Source organism: Trichogramma pretiosum, unplaced genomic scaffold (genome assembly GCF_000599845.2).
Source record: "Trichogramma pretiosum strain Unisexual culture from Peru unplaced genomic scaffold, Tpre_2.0 scaffold51, whole genome shotgun sequence".
Lineage (NCBI taxonomy): Eukaryota > Metazoa > Arthropoda > Insecta > Hymenoptera > Trichogrammatidae > Trichogramma > Trichogramma pretiosum.
Genome location: NW_019641226.1, coordinates 275,481 through 296,828, shown reverse-complemented (window position 1 = coordinate 296,828; position 21,348 = coordinate 275,481). Strand labels below are relative to the sequence as shown.

Below are 21,348 nucleotides of genomic sequence, written 5' to 3'. Positions count from 1 at the left end.
CGCAACGGTAATTTGGCATTCAGCGATATTGCAACGCGTATACATTCATAAGCGTGTAGAGAGCCAGGCAAAAAGATGCAAGAAAAAGAAATCGTCCGTCCGTGTCTGCGAGCATGTACAAAGTTTGAGAAAGTCGCGGGTAAAGTCAAAGTTTCGCTGCGGCGGATAGAGACAAGAGCCGGGCACGATAATGCTGATGAAATTGTTGAAAGAAAGTACCAAGTTGCCAGATGGAAGGAGAATTCTTAATATCCATAAAAAGACTTTTCCCTCTGCGGCGCGCGGCAGCTGACGATGATGTAATTTCGTGTAATTGGCTTTGGATCCGCGTTTTTGGAAATCAACACAGACTCTCTCGTGTTACCGCGGCGGTATTCTCGAATGGAGAAAATTTCGAGGTCTGTCTGCATATAGTCGAGTTGAATCGCGCACATATTATATTTTCTCTATATTATATTGTTGAGCGCGTCAAAGCATTATGGCCCTGCCTCTGAAATAGTGCAAAGAGCCAACGTCGAACGAGCGAAACGAGCGCACCAGTAATAATTCCACGAGGGAAACGGCTACACGCAACGATGCTCGTATTTACGAGGATCGTTACAGGAATCTCGGGAGCTGCGGGGACGGCCTCCGAGACTCGTCGTTTGAAATCGTCGTCACACCACATCCAGGCTCGAGCACGGATAAGCCACTCTCTGATACTTTGAACTTTATTCCGATGTAAGTACGAGAGCTAGCTGCTGCTCGCTGCAGTTTGCCGCGTCGAGGGCCAAGCTGAAGAAGCCCGGCCGTCCACGTAGTAGCTGCTCTGGCCCATTAATCTTTGCAAAAGGACTGCGCGCGGCCTATTCGCGATTTGCAAATAGCAACAACTCGACGCGAAGCTCAAGTGTACCAGCGAGCTAGTGCAGACGCGTGGAAAACGCCTCGACCCGCCCCTAACGTGTAGCGCTCGTCTGACGCTGCGTCAGCGTATTTCTCCTCGCGGCTAATATATAGCCGAATTGCTGATCGCGACTAATTCTTTTAGTCTATTCTCTTTCGTGCAAACCAGTCAAGCCTCGTGCTGCGTCCGAATTTTCGTGGAAAAATTAGCCCTTCCAACGAGAAACGGAAGCGACGGAGCAAAGATGCCCGTGGAAGCGCTGAATCGAGCAATCGAATATCACAGTTGCAAGCTTCTGTGCCATCTGTGCGATTTTGTCCTTGTGAGCGCGTAAATATGCCAACCACTCGATTCTATGCTGCTCGTGACTTTCTCTCACAGATTCAATGACTTATACATTTTTATGATCAAATTCAGCAATTAAACTGTAACAGGCAAGTAAAAAAGACCCTTGATCTATTTTTATTCATTGGATATCTTTAAAAAGTCCTGTGTCGGGTTCGCGCTTGTTACCTGTCGAAAGAAATTTTGATAAATTGCTTCCATGTATTGAAATATGAATATTTACAAATATCCAAATGTTTATTTCGTCATTTGCCACTTTATGAAAATTGAATCACAATTTCTCATGTTTTCGAAAATAAAATCATATTTCATCTTATTAAATCCAATTGAACAATTGAATGGTATAATACGATTCAATAAACTGAGTTTACAAAAAATTCTTACTATGAAGATTCTTGTATTTTAAAGAACACACGTACGTAATCTGGAAGCCTTTACCCAATGCGAAATATGTGCTGAGGTGCCGAGGCAGAAATTGGCCGGATACTGAACTTGCAATCGTCAAGTGCAAATACATACGCTCTCTACGGAGGGCAACGTCTTCGTTTGGGTACTCGTAGGTAGAGGTAGATAGGACCAACGAACGCACAAGTTGCTCTGTTTACATTAAGAGGAAAATCACAACGACTATTCCGGTGCTTGATTTTTGAGGGTCACCGGTTAGAGGATTCAGTCGGAAGAGGTTCAATAAAACCAGATCATACTCGCAACGTTTGATAAGCATCGCTTTAGCTTATTGCGAGCAATTGTACTTTGCAACTTTGAGGATAGAGAAATGAGATTTCGAGCTGCAGAAACAGCAATTTGCTTTTTTGTTTAGCGTGTAACTATTTAATTTAATTGGCTCTCTTTCTTCTTTTCCAAGGGTACGCGCGTTGAAAATGCTTTGGCGTTGCGAGTATAAATCTTGCTCCAAGAGCAGTGCAGCCCCGCGACCAGTCTATAGTGCGTCTAGTCTTCAAGAATTTCGTCTTCCTACAGCTGCACAAATTCACTGCTTGGAAGGGCTGCTGCAAGCTGCAGCTTAAAGAAAGAGAGCGAGAGTTATACGCGGAAGATAACGAGATATCCGATATCCGTTTCTCTTGCTCCCTCTTGAAGCTACGCACGCCCACAGCGCTACTCTGGTTTCTGATCGAGGTTCTTCTGACTTCCTCACCTCTAATGACGTTGCCATTTTCGAGCGTTAGCTGCATCTAATGAGACGTCGTTGTCGTCGTCGTCGTCGTCGTCGTCGAGCCAGTCAGCTGCGATTTTTCTATTTTTCATTTTCCATTTTCCATTTTCATCCGAGCCCAGAGCTATATGCGCGCGCATCTGTCGATTTTCCTCCTCAGGACAATGACTCACTTTTATTAGTTTTGCGCGCTACTGCGAATTAAAATAAACAAGCGAGTCTAGCGTTGGGGAGCAGCTGCCCCATGCAAAGTCAAACGGACTTTTTTCCCCTCGTCTCTTCGGCTCGCTGCAACTGAATTAAACATTTATTTTATATTTAAGCCCAGGCGTATATAGCCGCCGCGCCGACGGCCGCTGCGTTTTTCTCCTCTGCTTTTTTCGCTGACCTAATAAAATTTTATATACCTTTTTAAAAAGCAATGTGACACATAAATTTAAGCGTGAATCATCTTGAGAATTTTTCTGTGCAGTAGTATATATTTTGATACTTGTATATCGCACAAGCTAAGAGACTCGGGCTGTTTTTTAAAGACGAAAGCAAGCAGCTCCACCACTTGTACTTACACATATACAAAGAAAGAGAAAAAGGAGAAGAGAGAGAAAAGAAAAAAATAAAAGAAGCTCTGCTGTGCAGTCGTGCAAGTGAGTAAGTAAGCGAGAGAAAGAGCGAGATAAAAGTGAGGTTTGCGCGTATCTACTTGTGCGTTTCGCTGACATAATTAGCGATTCGCTGCGCCCTACTTACACACACACACACACACACACACACACACACACACACAGCTATCAACTATACGCCGTTGATATACTTATATAGCTTTTGACTCGAGTCCGATTAATTAGCCTCGAGCCCAGCTGATTTTATCCCCATCGAGGGAGCGAAAAAGTCGTCGTCCTTACCTTCGAGAAAAAAGGGAGAAAGTAGCGGATTTAAATTTTCATCGAATGCTCCAATACGGGGGAGCGAAAGTGATCGAAGCTAACGTGCGCGCGGACAAGCACCGAACAATGCACTATAATAGATACTTATGAGATTCTACAACAGTTTTCAACCAGACGCTTGAAAGTTTTTTCAATCGGAAACAGACATTCACCCTCCCTCTCTCTCTATTTTTATTTTTCCTTAATATTCTTCCACGATGCTGAAAAACATAGCCTGCACGAGGCAAGTACTCACCGGCCGAATCGCATTGCGGAAAGTACGTCCATTGAAGAAAATGTACGCTCCGAGTGGAACATTGTCCTGGAATCGTCGGATGTAAATGCGCATAGCATAGCATCACTCGAGCCGTGCTTAGAAAGGAGGCCAAGTCACGAGCGCAAAAATAATGCCGATTATGTATTATTAATTGCGAGTCGCAGTTTGTCCGCTCGCGAGTCGAGTTAGTGGACGTAATTCTTCCGCATCGAATGCCCCAATTGATTTTGCCACTTTCGATTCTCGCTCGGACTCATTAGTGCTTTTATCGTATACGATTGCATAATATTCATAGGTGTTTGCATTTGGCTAATGGGAAAAGGGCCGCATTGAATCTGGAGACACGGGCTCGGCCATCCGTGGCTTCATCCAAGCTCTGCATCTACGAATGAATCTTGCGGTGGGCGACCGCAACTCGAAGCCGAGCTGAGATTGAAATTGCATCGATAGCTGAGCTGTTTCCATCGACGACTGCTGTGCCTCGAGCTCGTAATTCTCTCGGATAATGTGCAAACTTGTTGAGCATAAAATTTCCGAGTGCAGGCAGCAGCAGCTCTCAGGACGACGACGCACTTTGAAATTCGAGTAAATATTTCCGCCCGGCAAAGACCGTGTGCGGCAGTTGGAACGAATTTTTCCCCCGCCCAAAAAATGCATATTCAAAAATGCAGAATACTTGCGCTGCTAGGACGTGGATGCGTGGTAGTAGACGGGCGGCGCTCGGGCCAGTGCCCGCAGTGGCAACTTTCCAATACATTATACACGCGTCAACTTTTTGGCGGAAACTTTTGCGAAACGACTCGTCTCTGCTGCGAGTGGCCGTTGCGAGCTCTGTCACGTTTTATCCCCTCCCTCCCTCGTATCGACGTCGTTACTCTCCGTATGCAGTGCTTCTTCGTACCTTTACATAAATAATATTGTTCCACGTGTCATTCAACGGGGGCTGGCACAAAAGTTGTAAACATACGTAGACATCAGCTTTACGTACTAGAATAGGGAATTTTCCGAATAAACGAAAAAAGCATAAAAATGAAGTAAAAAATAAAAAAGGAGGCTTAATGCCTCAAAGAGTAAGTAGAATCGAGTTTACGCATACTTGTCTGAGCGCGCGCGCGAGTTTTTCAAAGAGTCATCGCTCAATGGCCTAATGCTCTTTTACTGGCAGCCCAGAGCACGGGGGGAGGTACATCATTGTTAGTAGATAACAGCCGCTGCTCAGCCGAAAAAAAGTAATGCCGTAGACTTTCAAATGGCCATTATAAGAGATATAACTTAGGCCACTCGTGCGCGCACTCGAAAGAAATCGAATATTGCTTTTCTTCTTTACTGCGCTCATCAAGTTTGCGAGGCTCCGGCGACGTGCGCGTCGGCTCGCTCTATCGCGCGAAGCAACGTAGAATGAAGCAACGAGAGACCGAGGCTAATGCATCAAAAGGAGAACGAAACCTATCGATTTGCGAGTCGAGTTATTTTACGCTCGGCAATCGAGCTTTTCTTCGTTGCGAATCAATGGAAACTCCTTGACAAATGTGATACATTTAATTCGAGCTTTTTCTTGTAAGCAAATAAGGAGCTGCGGACTGCGTTAGCTGCGATTCTCGAGCGAGCATCGTTATGACGCGCCGAATTTGGGCAACTGGAAAATTTCTCAAAAGCTCCGAGCGCGAGTTTCGGGGGCACGCATTGAAATTTTCAAATACGAAGGAACGACACGAGCCACTGCTGCGAAAGTATATTTAAGAGATATTTCGGTGATCTAATGGAAAAATAATTATCTCGTCGACGCGTCAAAATAGCGGCTTTCTTTTGCCAGCTGAGCGCAGCTCGTTATTATTTTCACATCGCAGCACCACGCGCACTGCGCATTGTATTGAAGCTTCTTCAATTCGTCTCTCGGCAGCTCTCGAGCGTAGACTCGATGGGAAAAGAAGAAGAAGAAGTGTATCTCTCGCACTCGCGTAAAAATAATTGGCTCCCATTCCTTCGTTCAGTTGCTTCGTTTAACACACTCTACGTACGTCTAGCTTCTTGTTTTTTATTGTCTTGCAAGGTGCACGCCCTGCGCCTCACCTTGGTGCCACTTGCGCTACTACTATACTTATACTATCGTCGTATAGACGTGGCTGGGGCGCGACAAAGACCCAACACACACACAGGCTCGAGCATCTCCTATCTTCTTGCAGCAGAGGCAGAAGAATAGTCTGCGTCTTCGCACTTGATACTGCAGAGCTGCAGGTGTATTATCCAGAGAAAAGCCTCTACGTGGCTGAAATTTCAAATTTTCGACACGTTTCTTATATGTGCGCCGCGGCTCGTGCGCTGTGCGCTCCTCTCTATACCGGATAGATAACGTGGCACTAGCTTCTCTGTCTTACAGCTTTTATGCTTTCAGTCGAGGAAGAAATCTCCGAGTCCATTGAATTTGCCCCCGTGTAGAACAATCAACTTATGTACGTATTTTATTTAAAAAGGCCAAAAGGAACGTGCTTTATGATTCACAGCTATATACGATGGTCAAAAAACTGCAATGCAATCATAACGTATCTGATTTTTTGTCCTCATAAGAGAATACTTCTATTAATAAAAAAACGTGCAACTTTTTCATCGAAAACCAAAATGTTCATTTTTCGTGCTATTACTTGATAAAATTGTAAGCTTTCTTGATTTTTTTTCCTTGTCTCAAAACTATCCCAAATGAGTATATGAACCATTGAATCACGCGTATGAATAATTTAATATTCATCGCAATAGTCAAACATTAGAGATTGAACTAACGTTTACTCATGGCTAATTGAACGCCAATGGCAATTTGAAAATTTTGCTTTACTGCTAAACATACATCCGATGCAGTACTGCTAAACAGGTGTACATCAAACTTCTGGGACTTTTGTGGGTCAGGAATGAAGCGGCCTAAATGAACGAGTTAGAGAAAGGAGATATGATCGTGCAATCAGATTATTCTTGGCACTTTGTACGAAGAGTTGATAGAGCACTAAAAGCAACTCGTGCCAGTGAAGTCGATTTCCGATGGGCGTAAACGCACGAGCATGAAAAGTTTTTCTTTCCGACGAACGAGTATCCATAGTATTTTTTGAACACAGCAGAAGATGCTTCAACGTGGCTATGGCTAGCTCGGAGGAAAAAGACTCTCAAGTTTTGACCAAATTATTATTACTTTCAGTGTTTTTATTGTTATTATTTTGCGTACAACGTGTGTTGAATAAATATATGGTCATGAAATAACGGCTCATTTTTGCTTTGTTCGCAGCATGTATAATAAACACGAAGAAATAATCGTTGGTGTCGCACGAACTTTGAAGCATGATAATTATAACGAAGCTTCACGATATCATTACCTTTTTAAATATTAACGAAGCTTCATATTGCAGCGCTCCGCGAGAGAATGAACGCATCGATTTCATAATGCTTTCTCGGTCAGCGAGGCTACAGCATAATATTGGATTTTCGCGAATTCGCATGCGAGATCAGAGTCCTCTGTAATTGCCTTATTATCCAGCTGCACCAAAGGGGCTGCACAGGGTTCGCGATTTCGATGGGATAGCCCAGGCATCAGTGGGAAATTTTTGATCCTAATTATTTCGTCTTTTTTTCTGTTCCAGACTAGGAATTCCGATTGGTCGTTGCGAAAAGTACTAATGTACTTATATTTTTCTGATAAGTCACACGAATTACCCTATGCACAAACGAAGAGAGATAATGTTCTGCACTGAAGTTAATAAGAAGATAATAATCCTTTAGAAGCCAGAGCTTTTCGATCTTTGAACTTGCGGACTGTACAGTGTGTGCCTCGCTCCATATAATACGCATAAGCGATTGTAGAAGTAAGAGCTTGCAGCGTCAGATGCTCTAAATAGCTCGTTGCCTACACGTGTTTCAGGCGTCGTTGTTGCGCCGCGCCTCCAAACTACTGAACAATAAGCTCATCTTTTTTGCATTGCGAGCTTTTTTCCCATAGAGTATTTAAATACATGTCAGGAGGGGTGCATTCGGATGCTTGGCAGAGCGAAGCTGCTCGGAATATCAACCGGGCGCGTCTAATTGTTGCGATACTTTCGGGCAAGGAGCGCAGCACGTAATCGAAAATTAATACGATATAATGCACGGAGCGAGTCGCGCGCGGATATTCGTGACAATCGGACAAGGCAGTCACCTCCCTGGAAACACGTCCCGGTACTGCAATTAACGCTGATGCAGCCGAGTCGATCTTAGCTGCAGCGGGATTCGTGCAAGCCATGCAATATGTAGCTTCGCTCGCCTCTTTCCAACTGACAATCGCGTTAAGCTCGAGCCATAGTTATTGGATCTAGGACTGCATTTGTAGGAACTTTGCGTAGGTACGCGCGAGCATTAGTGCGCGTGAGGGGCAGAAAGCTCGGGAAATACTGGCGCGTTCGCCGGCAGCTAGCTGCTAGCTCCGAGCCGTGTGCCCGCTATACTGCGAGCTGCTGCTGCTGCACTCGAGTGCAAATTTATACAAATATATACCGATATGCAAATTGCGTTTGCTCGGCGCCGCGCACACGGCTGCCAGCTGACCACTTTTAATTCGAGCCGTGGTCCGTGCCCTATAGTCCGAGCTATATAGCCCGAATGCGGATTGATTATCGCGTGGATTCGGCAGCGAGTTCGCGCGCCCAATTTCTATAAGCGCGCAGGGCCAACGGCGTACCCGGCCATTATCCATATTTACGAATCAATGTGGCGCGCGCGACATACACAACTTGTCGATTTCGCAAGCTCGCCGAGTGCGCGCCTGTAATGCATTATTGATTATTTTTAGTTCGCCAGCTCCTGGCTCGCGCGCGTGCGGATATGCACATCCCTCTCTCTCTCTCTCTCTCTCTCTTTATGTACAGTATAACGTGCACGTAGCGTGCTCGCGGCCGCTAAGCACGATATAAAGCGAGAACGTCGATGCGTTCCGAGCACACAACCATATCGATTTTCTAACGTGTTTTGCAGGCGCCGCCGCCGCCTCGGCCACGTCCGATCGAACGCGAGCTTTTACTACTTATATATCGGCCGAATCGGAGGTGGCTGGCGCGGAGGTGCGCGAAAGAGCAAAAGAAAGAGAGAGAGAGAGAAAGAAGGCGACTCTGTGCACCGAGCGCCGCGCGTCAATGGGCTCGAAACTCGCTAACTGGGTCAATCCTTCAAAAATCGTCCGTGGCTCCGCGGTAAAACGAGCAGCGTACGAATCAATTCGGGATTCGGAGCAGTCGAGCGGAATAGCACCGATGGCAATTTTACGGCCGCGCTACGATCTAACGATATATAATGAATGAATGGATGAATGAAGCCGCAGCTGAATCGCTCGTAGTAAACTATGACGAATCAAAGTGGAGGTATGTACGCACACGATCGTCGTAGTGGAGGGATCTGCATAGGTGCAGGTGTGCGCGACTGTGTGCACGCGACTTACAAGGGTGAGTAACGGAAGAAGGGGGCGGCACAACGGCCAGAGTATAAGCAAGAGAGAATTCGAGGATTCGAGGTCGATCCCCACCTCTTTTACGCCAGTTTAGTCTGGTATATAGCGTGCAGCGTGTAGCTATGTAGTCATACTTATGAATACAGATATATCATGCTACGTGCAGATAGAGAGAGAGAGAGAGCACACGAGGGAGAAAGAAGGAGAGAAAGAGAAAGAGTGAAAGAGAGACTGACATTGTGTGCGAGCCCTATCTCTATCCGCGCGCGCCTTCTATAAAGTATCGAGAGTGCTAAAACGAACGGCTAGTTCGTTCCTGATTGTTGCTCCTCGTACACCTCACCACCTCACCCGCCTCGCCTCGTGCCACTTGCCACTTGCCCAAGGTGAAATAACACCGAGACCAAGAGAAACAACCTAACGCCAACCTTTACTCATGAGCAGGTATTATTTATTCAAACGAACGACGAATCCTTTCGAAAAGCTCATTTTTACCTACCGACCGACTGCAGATTTTCGTCGTCGTCGTCGTCGCATTTGGCCTTGTACTACTGCTGGGTCATTCTGTGTACAGCGACAATCACCTCCTCGTCGTCCTCATCGAACATCCTAAACAACGCCAACAATGACGAATGGGTCGTGCGTCTCGAGGGTGGATCGGAAGTCGCATCTCTTCTGGCTTTACGATCCGGTTACACTCATGTCGGCCCGGTAAGAACCTCATAACTAACAAATTATTTTACAAGTATCCTTTCCCGTGTTTTCCAAAGGCCGTCAAGACCTTATGTTGTATCGGACCCGATTTACCTTTTATTATTTTTTCATTTTTCACCACGATTCATCGATACATCGATAAAGGAGATAAAAGTAAATTCATTACTCGAGCGAAGTTGATAAGGCGCGTGACATATGGCCTCGACTGGTCGCTAGTAATGATCATTATTTACATACAGCTCCTATGGATTTTAATGACCATAAGTTTTAGAGTGAAATTTTCAGCGAAAAGCTTTAGAGTGTCAACTGAATCCGACAGATCGTTTGTCCTTTTATAATATACTTTTTCCTAAATCATACTCTCAATTCACCAGCAGCGTATTTCAAATGCGAGGCGTATTCGAAAAGCAAAAAGTCCATATACATGCGGCGCTTTCGTCCTTCCTTTCTGCTCCCCACTCTCAAATTTTCGCTCTCTCTCTCTCTAATTATTTCCAAGTCTAATCAAGTCAAAATGGGCCAGCAGCACTAGTGTAGTACTGTACGGCGAGCAGCAGCGCAGCAGCAACTACCCACCCAACCCTCCCTCTCTCTCACTTGGCAATGTGAACGATGTATACATATATAAAGTGCAAAGCTCGTCGAGTTAAATTCGGCTGCGATAAGAAGCCGTCCGCGTTGCAATCAGCAACGCAGACTTTTGTCTAGCTGCGCTTATATATAAGTGCATGACAAGATTTGCTCGTTTGTTCGCTGACAAAGTATTATCCTCCACAATTGTTTCGCTAAAAATGTCATCGGTCGTTTCCTCGAGATAAGTAACGATGTATAAGCTAGCCAGACGAGCGAAAGAGGCTGAATAATGATCGAGCAGCGATTTTTCAGTGACGTTTTGCAAGTCCAAAGTTATATGTGTCAGTATTTCCAAAGGCGCCGTTGCCGGCCAAGTATTTACATACGTACACGTTTGGGCTCTGAATCAGCAGTATCTGCACGCGAGCTTTCGCGAATAGAGCCGCACAACGGAGACGTGTGCGTACGTACGTGCGTGCGTGTAGTGTGCATTTGAGAGAGAGAGAGAAGCAAATCTAACTCACGCCAGGCAGAATCTCCCTTGGCTTTGTGTGTACGTTCGGCACTCGAGTAATTGAAATAAACGACGTGACCGACGTTGGCTCGACGCGGCGCACAGCTTCTGCCTCGAGTAACATAATTAACTCGTCTCGACGCATCGCACACGCGCTCCGTGTATTATAGCGCGCAGCAGCAGTTTCTTTTATATACGTCGCTGGCCCGCTCGCGCGATTCCACGTCAAAATAATCCACGTCCGAGCACGTAGCTGCCAGCTACAAAGACTCTATTCCGTACGCGAAGATCCAATCGATATCGAGCAATAAAGTCAACAGCCAGCGAGCCACCGACCAATTACCATTATACCATGCCAAAAAGTCTTCGAGTCTCGATCCGTATGGTTCATAGGTTTGAATACAAAACTTTCTTTACGAGCTGAGATTATGCCATGCGATTGTTTAATTCAAGTAACAGAATTGTAGTAGAAAAAAAAAAGAAAAGATACGCGATTAAGAATTCTGGCTAATTTTTTCACTTTCAGATGATAATAATGTTTTTTTCTATACGACTTGAAATAATGATGAAAATCTTTTGTCCGTAAAAATCAAGCAAATTTACTGTCCATTAAAAATTACACCATAAAAGCTTCACATAAAAAATTGAATGAATATTAATACGATTATTTTGCTATTCGGTGCAGGTACTTGGCTTTAAGGATACTTACCTGTGGAGAGTTAACAACAGCACGAGGTTCCAAAAGCGAGGCTTGCCTTATGCCATGACCGCTTTAAAAAGCCGGGCCAGGGTATGAAAAATTCTGAAAAGGAACGGGCAATCTGCTCGATTATGTCAAGCAGGTAATTCTGATCTGAACTCGCAATTCCGTGTCTCTGTGTAGATCGTCTGGGCCGAGCAACAAAAAGCTCGCTTGCGCCAGAAGCGAGACTATTTGGAGCTGTATATATCCGAAGCAACAGCCGCCGTGTCCGCTGCAGCAGAGACCAATGCGCATCAATCAAAATCGTCACGAGCCTTCAACGATGAGCTCTGGGAGCAGGAATGGTATCTGGTAACGATATAAATTTCTGCGTAGCTTGCAAATGCCTAGTGCATGACTGAACTTGTGTGTGTTGAGTGATTTTTTGTGAGCAGAATATGTGACTGTACAAAATAAGAGACCATTGTCAGGCACCATGTATTAAGTCGGGTGCATTAATAATTTTTATCTTGACCAAGTGGACATTTTATGAGTAACTATGCCTAAACCAATCATATCCAGTCTGGAGTAGGGCGAGGTTATAGTCTACTTTTTATTGTCCATTTTTGATCTGCGGTGAGTCCACCTTTTCGCAAAGCAACCTCAACTCCAAAATTTTATAATACATCAAATTCTGGAGGATTCACTCAAGTACACGATCTTGTTTGAAAAAAGTTTCATTTGCATAATTTCATGAGAAAAATTTATTGATAAGCGCGATTTTTATTAGTAACACCGATTTTATCTTTTGATACTTCTGGATAAGGCAGATCGCTCCTTGAGCCAAACTGCAAACTCACGATTTAAGCTGTTGACGGCTTATATGCGTTATTATGTATGATTGCACGAGTGAGTGAACAAGTATTTACAATAAGAATAGTACTAAGAATCGATCGAAGCGCCAACCAGCCGAATATACACAATGACTTTTCTGTGCACCAATCGCTGCAGCTGGACAGGACTAAAAGCGAAAGAGGAGGCAAACCACTGAAGCGGCCAAGACTCGATCTGAACGTTTTGCCGGTCTATCGGCTCGGCATCACGGGCCGAGGAGTCAAGGTAGCCGTTCTCGACGACGGACTCGAATACACCCACGAGGATCTGCGCTCCAATTACGTAAGATACGCATCGTACAAGTTCTGCCTATTATGGTCGATCGTACATCTATTGCTCGTTATATACGTATAGGAGCCGTCGATAAGCTACGACGTGACGGATCGGGACGAGGACCCGATACCCCGATACGAGGAGCCAGCCAACGGCCACGGGACCAGATGCGCCGGGGAAATAGCCATGGAGGCGGACAACGGCAAGTGCGGAGTCGGCGTCGCTTTCGAGGCCCGCATCGGGGGCATCAAGATGTTGGACGGACAGGTGAACGACCGAGTCGAGGCCGAGTCGCTCGGCTACAGGCCGGACCTCGTGGACATATACACGGCCTCCTGGGGTCCGCCCGACGACGGCAAGAGCCTCGACGCACCCGGCCGTTTGGCCAGCGAGGCCCTGGAGCGAGGCATCCTCGAGGTAGATACAACGAGCTTGCGTATCTCGAGCCTTGAAAACTCGTTGTGTGATTTCTCGTTGGGCGCAGGGGAGACAGGGCCGCGGCAGCATCTACGTATGGGCCTCGGGCAACGGCGGCTCCAAGGCCGACGACTGCAGCTGCGACGGTTACGTGGGTAGCATCTATACCCTGGCCATCGGCTCGGCCAGTCAGGCCGGTACCTTTCCCTGGTACGGCGAGATATGCCCGGCGACCCTGGCCACGACCTACAGCAGCGGCGCCTACCAGGACCAGATGATTGTCGGTCGAGTCCCAATCACTCATCATTATACTCGCTCATGCATTTCTCACGTAGACATCCACGTGCTCATCGTACATCAACTCACCTCATCCATCGCAATCGGTTCATTATATACCATTGTCCGCATAAAGATTGACGAATTTAGCCTAAATCGCACGTCGTGTGCACGTTTGTCCTGTCGCGCAGGCAACGACCGATCTCAAGAACACCTGCACCACTAGTCATACGGGAACCTCGGCCTCCGCACCTCTGGCTGCCGGTATTTTGGCTCTGGCCCTTCAAGCCAAGTGAGTGCAAATCAAATGTTTGGCTAAACGTTTTCCGCGTTTTTTGACATTTACTGGTCGATTCCTTATTATAAGCAAAAATCTCACCTGGAGGGACGTACAGCACCTCGTCGTGTATTCATCGAATTATGCAGCACTTCGGTAGGTATATACTACAGCTATAAGCTTAATTGCTATTTAAGCGCGATTTTCAACGAGTTAATTCATTCAGGCGAAATCCAGGCTGGTTCAAGAATTCCATCGGTTTCTGGTTCAATCCGAGGTTTGGCTTCGGATTGATGGACGCTCACGCGCTCGTACTGGCAAGCTCCAACTGGACCAATGTCCCAGTCAAAACTATCTGCGAAGTTACTTCCGTACCTTTGTAAGTTAAAGACCAATTTTTCAATGAATCTCGATAAATATCTACAGATACTTGTTGTTTATGTCAATTTCACACAATGAGTTACGAATAAATTATTCGTAAAATTTTTATCAACATTCGCACTAAGCGTATCTCAAATTTTCTCAAGTAGTAGTAATTTTTGGAGTATACAATTGCTGAAAATGCAAAATTCGCATAAGCGCGTACAAATATGAATGGCAGCCATTTGTGTAGCATTAAATGTATTATTTATATATGTACGGGGTAGGAGTTTGGACATTTGAAGTGGTCGATTTAATATTCGCAGGATCGCGCGGGAAGTGAGTTACGGCGTGACGCGAAGGGTGCAATTTGAGGTGGTCCAGTGCGGCGGTGGCGGCGGCGGCCCCGCCAACGAAATCCACTACCTCGAGCATGTGCAAGTCGAGACGAACGTCGAATACACGCTTCGCGGAGCTCTTCAGATGCATTTGACGTCACCCACTGGTATGTGCGCTGCATGCAATACGTCCGCATTTACGCTGCGCTTCCACTCGCACCCTGCAATTTTCCTCGATTCTCTTTGCCCTTCCGCCCAATGTTGAACTTATGCTAATCTTTCTCTCTCGCTCTCTTCCCCTTTTTCGGCAATATCTCACTGTCGAAGCCCCGGAGTAAAGCTTGTCTGTCAATTTTTACAATTCCCTAACTTACAAAATCAATATTCTTACAATATTCAACTGTTTTATGAATTGCATTGCAGTCTAAGCTTTCATTTGTTCCTATTTTATATCGTACAATATTAGTTTCCATTATTCATCCGGTTCACTTTATTTTCTCAACTGATCACTGATTTTATTTACAATAAAAAAGAATTCCCCTCTCTCTCTTTCTCTTGCTCTGTTATCTCGCAGGTACGAGCGTTCAACTATTGGGCAGCAGAAAAAACGACAACTCGAGCGAAGGTTTTGTCAAGTGGAAATTCATGTCAGTTGCTACCTGGGGCGAGGAGCCCAAAGGAACTTGGTATTTGGACATCAGCGATACGGTACTACTTTTATATGCAGTCCTCTCCCTTTTTTTTCATATCAATGAAACAATAGCCGACGGATAAGCAAACTTTTAATTCTCTTATTATGCAATCTCTCTCTCTTTTCTCTCGGTCTGATCTAGATAGGACCTAACACGAACAAAGGTACAGTTGGCGCTTCAAAACTAATTTTGCATGGAACAAAAGAGCGACCTGCGTATTTGGGCAAAAGTTTGCGGGACTATGACAGCGTGTACGACCACTCGGATGATAACTCGGTGAGTGCTCCGCTCAGCCAGACTATCAATTAACTTTCAATTGCAAATACTCGACGCAAATTTCGATCGCGTCTCCTCCTGCTCCTCCTTCATATTTTCTGCAATTTTTTTTTTTTTTTCAGAATTACATCATGGACGGAGACGGCACGTTGGAAGAAAGACTCGAGGAGCGAGATAATCGCAGCGAGGAAAACGTACAGCTCGATCAGCCGTTCGTTTTCTGATTGAATCAAGAAAAATTACTTATTACACCTATAACGTATAATCGGGGGTCGGTGCTAAGACAAAGAAAAAAAAATTAAAAATTATAGCCATATTCGAGTATATATATTTTTGAATAATTCAATTGTGCTAAGATACTGCTGCGAAAGGTAGTGGCTTGATTTCCTTCGTTTGAAAACGAGCTGCTTCGTATGCGCCAACTGTTGCGAGTCGTAGAAAGTAATGTTATTTCTGCAGCGCTGCTCGACAGGTAAGGAGTCGAGCGAGCGACTTGAGTTACCAACAATAACAAGAAGCGACATGCTCCTCTTTATCACTGAAATTCGTAAACCCATTGTGTAATTGTATTTAAGTAAATATCCGTGAGAAAATTTATATTTAATTTAAACCCATTACGAGAGTATGAATCGAGTGAAAGAAATAATTATTTCAGTTGATCGAAAGAACTGTCTTGTAAATCTAATATTGAAATATTTATTCTCACATTTTAAAAGTCGAAAAATAAACCATTTTTTTTAATATATGTATAACTGAGGTGCGAAGGAATTGAAAAAATAAAAATTTATTGAAGCATACTCTGATAATTGTACTAAATATATATTCTTTAATATTTAACATTATTTACAAATAATCTAACAAAAAATTAATTTCTGAATACTTGAAGCGGTAACTTTTATAAAAAAAAAACGCACTTGATAAACACAACACCATTATCGAGTCGATAATCACACTCATGACATACACTATTTTGACATAAACATAAACACAATATTATACACGTAAGCATCGTCAAGTGTTTTTGATAAAAGACACCACAATATCACAAATACAATCAGTCGAAGCAAGAAAAAAAAATGTGGAAAAAATCAGCTATAAATATCCGTGATATTTGATCGTAATAGAAGACATTACTAGTGCGTCGAGCAGCGGCGGCGGCACAGGAAAAGTCTTGTTTGGCCGTAGCAGCTGCCTAATGGAATAATGATAGAAGATTAGGCAGCCGCTGGGGCTATGGCGGCCGATGCCACAGAGGCGTTAGCATTAGCCCGAGCCTGAGCTTCGTCTCTTCTGGCCTTGGCAAAGTCTAGGTAGACGGGGTTTCGGTAGATTATCTCGGCCAATTGCGCCGTGCTGGCGTAAGTGTCGGCTCGCGTGCCCTTGCACATGGACAACTGATGGAGCTTGAGGGCCTTGTCGCAGCTGACGCCGTGATAGATGTGCACGAGGCCGCTGTCGGCTCCCCGAAATATCTCCACGTCCGATTTGACCGTTCGGTCGAAGAGATCGACGTCTTCCTTGCCCCAGCCCTCGATGCTGAGATCGAAGCCTCCGACGGCCTCGTAGTCTTGTCGGTACATGGCGGCTATGCCGAAGCCGAAGATGCGCCAGAAGCCCAGCCGATCGTTGAAATCGGTACGGCGGATGCTGCTGAGACTGCTGGTTTCGTTGCCCGCGCCGACCACCGACGGGTCGTACTGGCTGAACACGACCGGATAGTACATCCGCTGGCCTCGTAGGGTGTTTCTACGGATGCGCTCGAGGGACTCGGAGTCGAAGCTGATGTCGACGTCGACGAAGAACATAAGATCTTGGGGTCCGAGCAGCTTGGCGGCTTGATCCAGGGCCCGGGCCCGAGAGAAGCCGTCCTTGCCCGGTACGACGCGGACCCTTTCGTGGCCGTACTCCTCGATCAGTTGCTCGAGCATCGCCCTCTGCAGGTCGGCTTCGCTGCTCGGATACAGAATGACCACGAGAACGGTGAGGTCGGCTTGTCGAGGGTCTCGCAGGCAGACGCGCTCGTAGTTGTTCAAAAATCGGATCATCGCCTCGAGACGACCCGCCACCGGCACGAGAAAGTGAACGACCTTGTGGTCCAGCTCGCTCGTCGGCACATCTCGCCACTCCATTTCTGCAACAGCGAGACAATGAGCATCATCGACTATCGATCGAAGGGAGCTGCTGTCGAGCTCGAAAACTTACCGGTAAAGGTCTGGTGCAGGTACAAGTGGCGTCGAACCGGCAACGTGACCTTGCGACCTCGGTACTTTTTGTAGATGAGCAGCAGATCGAGGACCGTGTCGACGCCTTTGCCGGTGCGCCTGCGGTAGCCGTAGAGGGCCTGGCGCTCCTCGACGAAGCGGCCCCGCTGCCTCGAGCAGGCGTTTATCGACGCCATGACCTCTCGAGTCAGGTCCTCGAGGCCCTCGCGCAGATCGCTGTGCAGGCGTCGCCGGGGATTGGCGTCGCTGAGGCTGTACTCGGAGCGCGATATAAAGTCCCAGTGACCGGTTTCCTTTCTCTCGGCTTTTTTTCCTGCGTATACAGTCGATCGAATGATTCATTTCGCCTTGTTGCGCGTGATTTTACAAAACACGCGATCTTTATAATTATATCATACGTACTGGTTGCAAGCTCCGTTTTCCGATTCGTTGAGTCGGCTGCCAGACTCGTTTGCATTTTCTCGATATCTCGCCGCAAGTCGACTTTTTTCTGCTGCAAATCTTGAATTTTCAGTCCCTGTGAGCAAAGGAAAAACATCGTTGCTATCAAAATGAAAATAAGAAATGGATCGAAGGTCGAAAGCGAAGATAATAAAGACGCCCGATCATTGCGATCGGCTGATTAGTGCAGTTTTAAAGAAAGCAGGTCATTGGACAAACTCATTAGGTTCGTTGTTCTCCCTCCTTTCCTCTCTCTCTCTCTCTCTCTTTCTTTCTCTCGTCGTTCACTCGCAGTCTTTTTTCCCGTACGGCTATATGGCACGGATTAATAGACCAACACTCGTGCGCCGCGCACACTTACATGCCACTAATAAAGTTCATCGAACCGTTAACAAGTTACTCTGCGAAATTTTTTATGTATGCGCGTCTTTCTCTCTTTCTCCTCGATCGAGTATATACGCATACAAATGTATTAATATGTATACTCGTGAGCATCGGTCCGCACGTATAGTCGCCGCAGACACACGCACACTCGCTTGATTCATAATAAACACGATGATGGATATAACCCTCCGATAGGATATCACGCAGTTTAGTCCGAGCGAGGCGCAACTTGACGCGTTATAGCATAATACAAGTATTATATACAAGGTTTATGATTGATACGACCAAGTACATAAGAGATAGAGAGAGAGAGAGTAAGTATATGCATGTATGAGCTGACTGACCCGCATGTAGTTGTGAAGGCGATACATGTGAGGCGGACTCTTGACCGGGTGCAGGCTTATGGCCCGGTGAACCTCTCGGCTTTTGAGACGCCCGGTGAACGCTAGACTGCCGCTGCTGTTGTGATAGAGGATCGATTGCATCTGAAATAGGCATGGATAAAGCGTCGAACATTATTAAAGCTGCTGCTGCTGCTTAGAAAGCTCACTCGGAAAGCCAAAGCTCCGTGCCATTAATTGCATACCTCGTAACTCCAGGTGCAGGAGATGCCGGCGAACTTGCGGACGCATCGGCCCAGCTCGACGTCCTCGTGGGTCGTGTAGAGATTGGCCAGGCAGTACTTGATGTGGGGCACCAGTCGGGCCAGGGTCTCGCGCGATATCAGCACCCCGGGCCCGCCCATGCAGAAGTTCTCGTCGTACTCGAGGGAGAGCAGGCCGAACTCCTCGGAGTTGCCGCGGCCGGCCTGGCCGACGTAGAGGGCGCGCCTCGAGTCGACCGATCTCAGGAGCCGCTCGAGGCGATCGGTCCGCACGTAGAGATCGTCGTCGGCGCGCAGGAACCACTCGTAGCGATTGCCGTACTTGTGCCACATGTGCTGCAGCATGAGGAAGGACTTCTTCTGGGGCGGGTAGCTGTCGTCGACCCGGGGCAGGGCGATCAGGGGCAGCCCGGGACAGTCGCTCGGCACCTTGGACGTCTCGGACGAGTAGAAGCCGATGCGGCCCGGCACCGCCGCACCCCAGGTCTCGAGGACCGCCTTGGCTCGGCTGGCCAGGTACTTCTCGGCCGTCATCACCCCGACGTACAGCAGCTCTCGGTCTCTCGCGTCCGTGTCCGGGGGCCCCTTGTTGGCATCATTGTTGCTGCTGCTGCTGCTTACACCGCCGTAGTAGTGCAGGGTCGACGGAGCGTCGCCGGAGGAGAGACCAGCAGAGACGTTGGTCGGCTGTCGCTGCTGCAGCACGAGCAAACCGATCAGGAGACCGGCGGCCAGGCCGAGGGCTGCGCTGCTCAAGCTGTTGCGTCGCTTCTTGCGCATGCTGGCCGCTGCTAGCTGCTCCGGGGCGAGGCGGCCCTGCTGCTGCTGCTGCTGCTTCCCTCGTGTCGCGTTGGTGGTGGCCTGGCTTGCAGCGCGAGCAGCGACGGACGAGGCATGGCACGGCCCCGACCAGGATCGGCTCGGAGGATGAGGAGGCCCAAGAACGAGAGCTGCAGCCGATGGCCTATGTTGCTCGGCTCCGATACACGACTCCGACAACGACGCGCTATCGTTCGATCCGCCGAAAATAGAATCGCACCGCAGATAAGGTGTATAGAGTAGACGCGCGTCTGCTCGTACGGCTAGCAGCTGCGCGACTGCTATCTCTGCAGCAGTATCGGTAAGAAGCGGCCGCAGCAGTCAACGGTAATCCAAGTTGCGGCAGACGACGCCGCCGTTGCCGTCGCCGCTGCTGCTGCTGCTGCTGCTGCTGCTGCTGCTGCTGTCATGCTCCCCCGTTCGAGTACCAGAGAAATGAACTGCGAGCGATGCGACCGACTTTGTATTTGCTTAGCTGTAATCGACGCTGCTCTGCCCTTGGAACAAAGCGCGTATAACGTGCGCCTCTACTACTGTGCACACATGAGCCGCCGCCGCCGCCACCGCCAGCGTTCCGATTTTGCTTAGGACTCGAGCTCCTATATACTCGAGTGCGTAACTAACAAGATGTAAAAAAAAACTCGGTAGCGTGTATCACTCACTCGTACATCGCGTCGCGCGCTCGTCCGCCTTTCTATAAATACGAGCCCAAGAGTCGAGCACGTTTGCCGACGCTCGAGTAGGAGAGGAGCCGAAGGAGATCTCAAGGCCCATTTAAAGCGAGCATCTGCACGCTCTTGGCTTCCTCCTATACAGCCAACAGGTTCGCCCGTCTTTACTGCTGTATAGCAGCTCCGAAAAAACTCTGTCTCGCTGTTGGCTAGTCGGTGTGCGTATATACGTAAGCGCACGAGTTCACGGATCGACGGCGCGTATGCGATGCGTCGCGAGGGTACAGCGAGACCCTACTACTATATACTCCCATCGCTGCGACAGCCGAGACGAAGAAAACGAGCCAGCAGCAGAAGAAGAAGAGGAGGAGGAGGAAGAACGAGAACGAGTCCACGAACAAGAACATGGACGAGAGTACGAGAAATAATAAGAGAGAAAAAGATGGAGAGCCTATTCTCCTTTCCCTTCCCATCCGCGCGGCCCGCTACGAGAGAATTCCCTGCGAGCTCTATTCAACTGCATGCGATATTCTCTCTCTTACATGTAACATGTGTGTATGCAACGCTACCAGCCTCTTCTCTCTCTCTCACTCTTGTACGTGTATCGCCTCTCCGTACTCGTGTCCCTATGCATAAAGTTCAATATAAGGATATACGATTATGTTGTATGCGCGTATCCTCGAGTACGAGGACGAATTTTCATCCTCTTTTCTTTGTAATTATGTTCATACGCGAAAGGGCTCCTCGTTACGCATGCTTATTTACTTTGGAGTCTTCGATCTTCCGAGCCAAAGAATAATATTTTAATTTTGTCAAGTACCGATGATTTACTCGTCATTCTATCCAAGAGCTTCGTTGTCG

General features: G+C 47.1%; 2 protein-coding genes across 3 annotated transcripts; one reads left to right on the top strand and one right to left on the bottom strand.

Annotated features, from left to right (window-relative positions):
* The first annotated feature begins 8,751 nt into the window (after nucleotides 1–8,751).
* Nucleotides 8,752–16,105, top strand: LOC106660601 (neuroendocrine convertase 1-like). Of its 2 annotated transcripts, XM_014383661.2 has the most exons (14): nucleotides 8,755–9,504; nucleotides 9,573–9,771; nucleotides 11,547–11,651; nucleotides 11,745–11,915; nucleotides 12,555–12,719; nucleotides 12,792–13,127; nucleotides 13,195–13,407; nucleotides 13,595–13,695; nucleotides 13,771–13,836; nucleotides 13,907–14,059; nucleotides 14,367–14,545; nucleotides 14,953–15,086; nucleotides 15,212–15,346; nucleotides 15,469–16,105. In XM_014383661.2, exons 1-14 carry the CDS (start codon nucleotides 9,497–9,499, stop codon nucleotides 15,568–15,570), a joined length of 2,067 nt encoding a protein of 688 aa, XP_014239147.1. In that variant the 5' UTR covers nucleotides 8,755–9,496; the 3' UTR covers nucleotides 15,571–16,105. The 2 variants fall into 2 exon arrangements, with proteins under 2 accessions (XP_023314045.1, XP_014239147.1); XM_023458277.1 differs by lacking the exon at nucleotides 15,469–16,105 and having other exon boundaries at nucleotides 8,752–9,504; nucleotides 15,216–15,340.
* A 122-nt stretch (nucleotides 16,106–16,227) lies between these two features.
* LOC106660445 (chondroitin sulfate synthase 1) lies at nucleotides 16,228–20,709 on the bottom strand. Its single transcript, XM_014383413.2, has 5 exons — nucleotides 18,980–20,709; nucleotides 18,738–18,878; nucleotides 17,971–18,085; nucleotides 17,549–17,881; nucleotides 16,228–17,477 (listed from the first exon to the last, which is right to left on the bottom strand). Exons 1-5 carry the CDS (start codon nucleotides 19,775–19,777, stop codon nucleotides 16,561–16,563), a joined length of 2,304 nt encoding a protein of 767 aa, XP_014238899.1. The 5' UTR covers nucleotides 19,778–20,709; the 3' UTR covers nucleotides 16,228–16,560.
* Between the last annotated feature and the right edge of the window lie 639 nt (nucleotides 20,710–21,348).